This window comes from Trichogramma pretiosum, unplaced genomic scaffold, assembly GCF_000599845.2.
Source record: "Trichogramma pretiosum strain Unisexual culture from Peru unplaced genomic scaffold, Tpre_2.0 scaffold19, whole genome shotgun sequence".
In the NCBI taxonomy this organism is placed as follows: Eukaryota; Metazoa; Arthropoda; class Insecta; order Hymenoptera; family Trichogrammatidae; genus Trichogramma; species Trichogramma pretiosum.
In genome coordinates, this window is record NW_019641707.1 from 2,268,890 (window position 1) to 2,279,553 (window position 10,664).

General features: G+C 42.6%; 1 protein-coding gene across 1 annotated transcript in view; it reads right to left on the bottom strand.

Annotated features, from left to right (window-relative positions):
• Positions 1 to 253: 253 nt before the first annotated feature.
• LOC106650926 (acetylcholinesterase-like) overlaps positions 254 to 10,664 on the bottom strand; it is a 104,074-nt gene continuing 93,663 nt past the window's right edge. Inside the window, exons 5-6 of the mRNA XM_014369204.2 lie at positions 5,603 to 5,760; positions 254 to 3,298 (exon numbers count right to left, since the gene is read on the bottom strand). Of these exons, the coding sequence (XP_014224690.1) occupies positions 3,147 to 3,298; positions 5,603 to 5,760 (310 nt within the window). The 3' untranslated portion in view covers positions 254 to 3,146. The remainder of the gene's footprint in view (positions 3,299 to 5,602; positions 5,761 to 10,664) is intronic.

The window sequence follows — 10,664 nt, forward strand, 5'->3', positions numbered from 1 at the left end:
GATAAAATCATTGAAGCTTCTGCATTATTTATCATTTTTTATCGCACGCAATTTTTACCTTTATCTGTTATATTTCAATTAATTTTCAACCAAATCTTACATATTTTTAATATATATTTTTGTCCATAATAATAAATATACACTTTATTTACCTTTTTTTCATTCTGTTAGTATCTATTAAAATCTACGAGTGATATGTACCAAATGGAAGATTCGTGCCTTTTTAAAAGAGAAATTTCTTTTTTTTTGTATATTTTTAACGAGCGCACCATCGACGTATACCGTGGGACACGATCGCGGTCCACGTGAGCGCGTGCTTTTTCTCTTCTCGTTATCAGCTCCCCTCGTTCTGTTACATTATCATCGCCGTATTTTGCATTTGTGGCCAGTTTTTTCTGTTGTCGCAATGGTTTTTTTTCTTTATTTTTAACGACGAATTATTATACGTATATCCGCATTCGTTTAGTAAACGTTATGCAACAGGGTAACTGTAATTTTTCTTCACGAATAGGGATCAACTAGTTATTCTTTTGCAGTATACAAAATTTCCAACGTGTCAACTAATTGTTGGTTTTCTGCTTCTAATATCAAATATCTGGTATGCTACTTGAGATCAATGATGCTACAAATTTGTTTTAGATCATGCACGACTTGGAAGCGTGCGTCGTCTTCGCAGATGTATGCGAAATTCAGCAATAACCGTTTAGGATGTCGGCTAAAGCTAGATCAGCTCGGATTTCAATTCTCTTGTTTGTAATAATATTTTTTGTAATCACTATACATTTATAATATATATCATATATAATATGTATATTATTAAAATTTGTCGCCTTGGACGACTGGTTTGCTGTCTCTAGTAGATTTTGTTTAGGCTTCGATCGGTTTTGTGTTTTTATTATTCGTCGATGTTCACTCCAAATATGGACGTGGAGCGCATGATACTATACGTTAAATATATAATATGTACTTGGATCATCGAACGTATTTTGTGTCAAACTCTGCACATTTTCCATACCTGTACGAGCACACATACGGCACACGGTCCGAGGAGAGTAAAAATATCCCTCACGCTCTGGAAGCGCTAACACAAAAAAAAATGACCTCAATTTTTCAGAAAATTTTCCTTGTTACTCGCCATTTCACATTGACTTGTACCAATCGTTGCTTCAGGATATGCTAGAGAGAGAGAGAGGTGGAGAAAAAAGCGCATATAACGACGTTTCGTTACAAGTACATGCAATGCGCGTGTATTGGGGTGTAGCGACGACTGGGATGCTACGTGTACTCGTATAGCAGTGCTCGTTAAACTGACGTCGTGGAGGAAAAGGGGAAGAAAAAGAACGAGCGAGAGCACAGACAGCTGCAGGACGTGAAACGTAAGTGAAATAAAAAGATCAAGCGTCGAATCGACCCGAGTTTCTACATGTGCATCAACGCACACACCTACATGTATACACTTTCGAACGGCAGCAGCAGCGGTAGCGGCACAGAAAGGATTCTAAGTCTTGCTCAAAGTTTTAAAGTTCGTTTTCACAGTAGTTCTGCGCACGTCACGCTCATGTTAGCTGATTGTTCAACAGCACTTGGTACTCACATGTTTCCTCATCTATACAGTAGGATGGAAAAATTAGAATAGCCGGTTCGAGACTTTTTCCCGAGCTTTTCATTGGCTTTTGTTAGCAGAGTACGAGGCACCGTTCGTACATTCAAATCTAAACATCAAACAAGTAGCAGTACAACAAACTATATACGATACAGTACCGAACAGATTTTTTCCCGTAACTCGTAGTGATACATACCTAGAACATATTTTTTGCCGCGAGCGAAAAACTTGCCCAACATAATTTATATTTATAAAGGAAAAGATATACGCACGTATAACAAACAATAGGCATGTTACATGGTCAGGAATGATTAATTGTAACGGCGCAATCGAGCAATCAATCACCGACGGACATCATTTTTTTTCTTTCATTTTTTTTCCAGTACATCGATCATATAGATAAATAGACATTTTTCCATAAGTACCAAGTAACGATATACAAACAATTATCGAATGTACTGGTGGAACAAGTGCGAAATTGACAAAAAGCAATAACAACGTACGACAACAACAATATAACAAGAAATTCAACAAGAGCACGCAGCCCGTGAAGAGGATTCGAGCTGCGCGACGTAAGCCTGCTAAAGCACAGGTGCGTGCGAAGCAATCACGCAGTAATAATAAAAATAGAAGATCCATCAGCAACATCCGAAACATTAAGAGTTCGCGCAAACCAGGGTAGGTATATCGAGTCAAGAGTCGACTAAAAATAACCAGCGCACGTGTGTGCGCTACCCCCAATGTACGACGATGACAATGTCGTATGTATACATCTATATACGTAATTGCAAGGGAGGGAATTTAATGTCTCGTCGTTGCTCCTCGTCGTGTCCGTATTACATAGGTGTGCGCGGATTGTATGACGTACGTACGTACTCTCTTTAGCCTAGCTCGGGTGCGCTCGCGTCGACACAAAAAACGTCGCTAATGATCGGAAAAGAAGAGAGAGAGAGAGGGAGGGTGGGAGCGAAAGAGAGAGAGAAAGCTGGCGTCGCCAACTACACACGTGTGTATGTGTGTGTTGTACGTAGTCCTCTGTTAGTGCGCTGCTTTTTCTCTGCACATTCTCGCGAGCGCGCGCTTATATACTCGCTCGCTATGCACAACCGCGCCTTTAACCTATTGACACGAAAACTGCACGTATACACACACGCATACAAGTTCACACTTACACATTTTTACATATACCTCGGAGGTGTGGGCCATCGTTGTCGTCGTCATAGTCGTCGTCATCACCGACGAGCGAGATAGAGAGTCAAAGAGTAGAACAATTTTTTTTCTCTCTCTCTTTCTCTCCTTTTTTTTGGATCTCCACACACTTTTTCCCGATATTGTTGAACGCAGTCTGCCCCGTTCTTTCTAAGCCCCGGATAATAATAATAACGGCGCGAGCCAGCGCATAGCTTTAAATATTATTAAACGCGCTTACTCTCTTTTTTTTGTTTCGTTCGCTCCTCAGTGTCCATATATATACGAGCGACAATTATATCAGATAAATGCCGAGTTACATTCGTTACACAGACTGACAGACGGCTGCGTTGCTCTAGTTGTCGCGATGCAGGGACCTAAGCAGAAGCAGCAGCAGCGTGCTCAGGACGCTCTTGGCCGGGCTCAAGATCATGCTGCTCGATGTGCTCGTGTTGCCCGACGAGACGCTCGATGCCACCAGGCTGTTGCACACCTCGGGTGTTGGATCTGCAAATGAGATGATGCATAGAGCGTCGGGATGTAATTAATGTTGTTGTGCGCGGCGCGCAAATCGCCTGAGTTATATATAATAATCGGGACTTTAAGGGCGAGCACACGTCTACAGACGTGTGCGTCTGACTACACGACGACCTCCGCTACTTGCGTCATTGGACGTGTCGGATCGAACAATTAATTAACGCAAATCCAGACCAGGAGCACATTATATTCGCAATCAATTGTAAATCAACTATTAATGCACAAAGGGTACTACGAAAGAGAAGCGAAAATCTGGGTCACGATATATATTTTTTTTGTTGATATATGTATAGCCGAAACGACTTGGCCTGAACTGCTGACCGATTGATTCAACGTCGTATATACCGAAGTCGCAGAGCGCGCGTCATAAATCAAACGTCCGGCTGCTCGCTCGAGATAAGGTCCCGAAACTCCGTCTATATTACTAGGCTCTCTTCCAGCTTCCTGCCGACGAGAGGTGAAAAAAAAAGAAGTTGAGAAAAAAAGTACCTCTCGCCCTCTTGAATGCATACGGCTTATATAAAACGTCGAACGAGGCGTTGGAGCACACTTTTTTGCCGTCTTCCGTCTATCGCGATTTATCAATGTAAGCTGTTTTCCGAGAGATGAAAAATAATTCTCAAAACTTGGGTGCAGGCAAAAAGTCTACAATCGAACCAAAAGTTCATCCAGCACGTTAATTCAAACTTTCTTGCTGTTTACGCTGTTAACAACCCTGCAGAAGGAACAACATGTTGAAACATTCTCCCGGATACATTGAAAGACTATAAATAAGCGGCTTCTTTATAATCTCTGTCTAATCTCGAACTTTCCGGTATTCTTTTTTTTTCTGCCCGACGTCTGAAGTTGGCCCATTGTTGCTCAAGTATACGCGTCCTTTTATATGTAAGCAGCAAGCTGGAAAACTTTTCTTCAGAGTGCTTGACGCACTTTTGCAACTAATAAAGTACAATCTGAATAATGTGCATAAAACTTTCTTGTCTATTTTTAAAAATATTTCCAGTTCTTTTACTTGCAAGGAAACATCGATTAATTGAAGCTCAACAAATCTATCGTATCGATCATCTTTAAAATTTCACAAGTAACATTACTTTAAGCGAAATTTAATTGTTTGAATTATTGAGAAAACAAAATGGAATTAATTATTTTAAAGAAAAAAATAGAGTATCTATTTTAAAATAATCTGTACAAGTCTGATAGGGAAATCAGAAAATCACAAATCTTTTTATTTTAATTGATAAACAAAATTAAATTTAGCCAACGAACATCAATATAGAATTCTACACTCAAAATAGAATGTAGGACAATAAAGTGACTAATTAAAAAACTAAAATTGCAATACGAAATCCGTTGGAACAAACAGAATCATATTTTTTATTATTGGATTTTAAAAATACGAGTCTAGGTGATTTTTAATTTTTTACAGTTCAATAATTTTTTTTTTTTCATTTATTTCGAAATACTAGAAATTTCTCAAAAAAGCGGCAACACCAAGACAAACCTACACGATATAAAGATATAATACCCTGATTTCAGACAAATAGTTTTCTCGATTGATGTTGATGCATCAATATGCTAACCGTTCAGTCAGTCAAGTCGGAGTTTTTACTCGCATGCATTTATTTACAGAGATGCATGTGAAAGTCGTCAGTGAATAGCGCAGTACGGGCGGACTGGATTATCGATTCCTACTGCTCATACTGCCGCGGAGACGACGCGCGACGTACACATCAATTATTTATCGACCTCCCGAGAGGTTGGCTTCGTTGGGGAGAAGTACTTTGGGACTCGGAGAGCTCAGCCGCGACGACGCAATGCGCGCCGCGCCCTAACGAGGTCAAGAGTATAAAAGCGCGTGTGGGTGTGTGTAGGTATAAAAAGGACCTGCACAACTTTTGAAATATCTCGGTACGCTCGAGCGCTAGACGCATCGATTGATTGTCCTTTTTTTTTGGACGAGGCTCGAAATAAATGGGCGTAAATTCACTCGATTGACGTAGTCCCCGATTACACGTTGCTCGTTTTTCCGGCGCTATTAATACACGATTTTCTTATCCTGTCGACACGAACCAATCTATAACCGAGGCGTTCTCGTATCGATCTTCTGAATATTGAAAAATAAAAACAAAAAAAATTGCTCTCCAGCTTCATGAATCAAAGAAGTTCGTAAATGTCGATAAGCGCCGCACTGCATATCGTATATCGGAGCTGGCAATTTTATTCTGCCCTTGGGGTATTTATTTTCGGGCTCTATATATGCGACGTTTACTGTACCTGGTGCTCCTTTTAGCCTGGGCATGAAGTCGTTCCAAAATGCGCAGGCGGTCGTTCGTGGACCCTTGCCCATACCGTTATTCTCGGCGTTGAGAATGTAGTAGTTAGGCTGATCTCTCGTGTACGCCGGCCATTCGTTTTCCTTCAGCGTGGGAGTTCTGAAAGCAAGAAAAGAGCAAAAAAATAATATGATTTCATCCACAACCAATGAATCATCAATTCTAGGCGCGCACGCGCGAAACTAAATTTATACGAAAAATAAATTTCAAAGTTCAACTCAACGATTAAATGCGCGAGCAAATTAATGCTGTAGGGCGCATGCAGCGTTTTTTTTATTTTGGGCGAATTAAGGACGTGAGTTATTGAAAATCGCGCACCTGCGAGCGCGTGTGCAGCTGAGTGAAAATGAGAATAATCGGTCGCGGCTCTCTCGGCCCTTACAGCGCTTTGACGCACAGTCGCACAGCAGCAGCAGCGGCGGTGGCGGCAGTTTTACGTGCCGTGAGTGGTTACACATGCACACATAACAGTTTTGCAGCTGCGGAGTAGTCGAAGGGCAGGGGTGGAGGAGGAGTAGGAGCGGGTGAGAACATAAACTGCACGACAAACAACAAGGACCTAGAAGCCTAGCTGCGACTCGTAACGGTGCTACTTTGCCGCCATTAATTTTCTCAGCAAACACTCGCGGGCGGCGGCGGCGGCGTGCATGTATAAATCACGCTCGGCTAGTCGCAACAACCTCTCTCTCTCTCTTTCGCCCCCCGGTGAGCGCACCGAGGCACATATGCAACTAACTCTCGCCTGCCTGCCGAGCGACGACAAGCCATACGTGCCGATTTCGACTTTTTCTTGCGCTCTCATTGTGCTTCTTTGCACAGCACGGCCCTGCTGCTGCCACTGCCGCTCATGGTAAATGAGCGCGTGAATTCCGCTGTTCAAAACAATCGTTCGAGTGATTTCCTCGTACGTCTGCATATACGTAGCGAGTAATATCGGATCGATACTTTGTAAACCGTGTAATGCATCATTTTTTCTCACCTGAATTATTATATTGTCGAATGCGAAACGGCAATAAGCGATAATATATATCGTAGACACATCTATAATGCATGCCTATACGTCTGTGTGTGTGTGTGTGTGTGTGTGTGTGTGTGTGTGTGTGTGTGTGTGTGCAAGCCGTTAGTACAAAACAGATTTCATCGAATGGATTTATCGATAAGCTCGCGCACGCGGGCGATATGGGTGCAGTGCACGGCTAGATATGTGTAGCTCATAACGCGCTTTGATCGATGACGTCTAAACACGAAACGACATTCATCCACATTTGTCTTATATTTTTCTTCCGCACACACCGTACGTAGATTCGCGCGCGTTGAGAGGAGCAAAAAAAAAACAAATAATAAAAGCAATGAAAGCGGCTATACCTGTATACAGCGTATAGCAGAGGCCGAGTCTTACTTTGCCACCTGGCATAAAGCAAGTTAAGTACGTGATTACGACGGTTAAGATAGTGGCTGAGCTTTTTATTAGTTTCCTACGGTGCTTACACCTTGATTGTCTTGAATAAAAAGTACGAGCTTTAAACCTGTACGTTTGTTCTTGTATATTATAAAAAAGTTTTACACGCTCTTCTTGCGTGTTTTTTTCCTTCTTCGCCCTCTCGGTATGCCCGCGCGCGTACTTGTGTCTCGGTATTCGAAGTTCCGAGATTGAAGTTGTTCATTACTCAGAAGAGGGTTTTGATTTAATGCCTGGAGTGGTGAATTTTTCAAATCGAGAATATAGTATATAAGTTCCTTGAGAATTTCAGAAACGTAATAACGCAGAGGACAAAATTAGAGAAAAGTCGCAATGTAGCTGATGAGGGGAAGAGGAAATGAAAAAAATTAACTTCCTATTTATTTTAAGAAAACTGATTTTACCTTGATGAGTGTGATATACTACGGAAAATATTGCTTGTATTTTCTCTGAGTGGTGTAAAACAAATAATGATCGTCTCGAAATATGATGTTGCAAATGCTATTGACAGAAAATTCAGTTTTTCAACACGAGAATTAAAATTAATAAATATTCCACTGCCTTTTTGTTAAGGAAAACAAATTGGCGTAAATAATGTAAAGTTAAAAAAAATAAAATAGAAGAGAGAAGCTTCGAGCATTATCACGATATCATAATAAAAAAAGCTAGGATACTTTGCAATTAAAAATTGTTTCGAATCGCTCCGTGAAATTCACTGAATCCTCAAACCCAGCGACGACGAGTTCATAGGAGCGACGAAAAGCCTAGCGCGATGAAGTTATGGATGACTAATCTTTTTTTGAGCCAGCCGTACACGGCTTCAAAACTGGAAAGAAGAGAAATATAACGACGAGACAAAAAAGAGATATACCTCCAGGGCGTATCCCTCGAGTTTTATCACTAGCTCGCACAGTGGTGTGGAGTAAAAGTAGTACCTCTCGCTCGGCGTGCAATCGCGCACAGACTGAGCGCCAAAAGGCTACCCTCTTCCCCCTCCCCTTCTCCGACGCTCCAACATAATGAGAAAAGTGAAAGAAAGAGAGGTAAAAAAGAAGGAGCCACCGAGCTCTGGCTAAAAGAGGCAGAGGAGATGGAAAAAGAATCGAGGAGTAGGCAAGGATGACGAAAGTAGCACCAGGTGCATTTAGCTCCAGTGTGCTCGAAAGAAGGAGGATGGGAGGGAGGGAAAGAGAGGAACAGAAGAGCAAGTTTTGTTGAAAGAAGCGAATTTCATTCTCTTGTATAAACCCAACTGTGACAATTTGTCTCCTTAAAGGCTGCGCGTAAGTACTCCAGTCACACAGTTTTCCACTTTCTTTTCGACATCCGTTATATGTAATATCGAGTTACAAGCTGCTGAAAATCGAATTTTATACATATAACGGAAAGGTCTTCTTCCGTCTCTCTGCGTGGAAGCCTAAATCCATTGTTACGCTTCGCGCTCGCTTTGTTTTTTCGAGCGAAAGATAACATTTCTAACGCGTCTGCACGAGAGATGTAAGTAGAAGAGCTCGAGTACAGTCAGGCGAGCGTCCACGCAGCTGGCGTGGAAGCCCCATCTATCATGCTGAATATTAAAATGAAACGAAGCGAGGATAGAGAAAGGATTTTTCAAATCGAACCAAGTGGTGTACGAGAGTATTGTGCAACTCGAGCTTATTAGTTTACCCATGAAATAGAGCGAAAGAGAAAGAGAATCTTGGGTAGACTCGAGAGTTTGCAAAAATGCACGGCATCGATTCCTCCTAATTGCCCAGCTGCCAGGGCCGCAAAAGCTCATCAGGTCAGATATCTCGCTCTCCTTCTATATTCCCTTCTCTCTCTTCCTTTTTCTCTTCTCGACCCTCGTGGTTGCTCGAAATTGGGCAGCTAGAGTTTTGGCATCAAGGTCTTGCTTGTACATTAAATTCCAAAATTTTGGAATAATAAAAAATGCAACAGAAAGGAGGAAAGATCATATGAAAAAAAGTAAAAAAGAATCGCGTTTCAGTCACACGTAATAGTTCTACAGATGCATATACAGAGGCGAGTCATGTGCCGATGGCTGCAGCCAGCAGCAGGCAGTGCTCGGCGCGCGTATCACTCCCGAGTAGTAGTGGAAGGAGGAGTCGGCTATGCAAGGGGTGAAGGTCGTCGTGACGCGTGCTGCATTGTGGCGCACTCGACACGAGAGCTCGTACCTGCTGCACACAGACACACACGAACTCTTCACGTACACGTGTGCACACATACATACAAGTAACACATACATCACACATTTGTTCCTTTCTCCGGGACTTTTCTTTCTCTGCTGCTGCTGCTGCTGCTGCTGGTTCGTGTGCGCGAGCCCCTAGCCCCTTCACCCGTTAATGTATATGTATGCTCACGTTTGTGTGCCGTGACTCTTCTACGTGACTTACATTATATCCGCGTATATACGTATACGTATAATGCGAGGATACAAAGACCTGGACTCGCGTATTTCAGCTCATTATACACCCGAGTCGAAATTGTGGAATCGTCCTGTTTCATCGGTCGATAAAGCGAGAGAGAGAGCGAGAGAGCTTGCACGGCTCGCATGCGATTCGCAGGTTTAATTGCGCGCCGTATACGTACACAGTAGTATATATAACGTCTTTTGAGTTTTGCATTCGTAGCGTCGTAATAAAAGTTTTTTTGCGATATTTGCAAAGTGTAAGCAAACACGCTCGTGAGCATAATTGTTGCATATAACGATGCGACTCTCGTGTCGCGCATCATGGAAGTTTCGGAGCTCGCTATAACGTTGAGAAAACAATAAAAATTAAGATAAAAGTTTGGTCAACTAATTGACAAGATATGTATAATTTGAGAGGGACCTAGGCTGAGGTGCAGCTGAGGCTTGATCGCAACGAACATTAATGTCAAAACTCTCCGAAAGCATGATGTCATTAATTTTAATCGTCTCTCACCAGAGGCCAGCGCGCTGTTGTAGCCCGCCGTCTTCTTTTAATTAGTTTGTTATCCAATCCTTCGGGGAGTAATTTGATTCGATCGAAATTACCCTCATTAAGCGCCGGGCTCAGAAGAATCATCGAAGACAAAAGCAATATGCGCGTCTGCACCCATATCTATTACAAGCTCGATTAGAATCAAAATTCCAAATACTGCCGTGTTGTAGCGAATCGCAGTTATATATTTGCATCGGTGGGGCATTTAATGCAGTCGATTCCTCCGGTAAGCTGCTAATATAGCAAAGGCGATGACTCCTTGTAAAGCACCGTGGCAAGCGGCATGAACAGGGCACGCCGAATTGACCACAAGTACCGCGCGCGCGCAGCGTTGCAGCCTGTAGATATACATGTGCATCGCGTAATATAGGTATAAGCAAAGTGGCTCGACGAGGCGCGCGCGCGCGCTAACGCAGCACTCTATACTTAATCCGATTTCCGCTCAGTCGTTTATGGCGCGCGCGCGGGCGGCTGGCCGTGGCCATCATCGGCAAATTCAGCCTCTATCGTTCTAGGGTATATATCTCGGCAGGGTTCGAGCTCGAATGCGGTTTTGCTCGCCCCCCCCCCCCCCC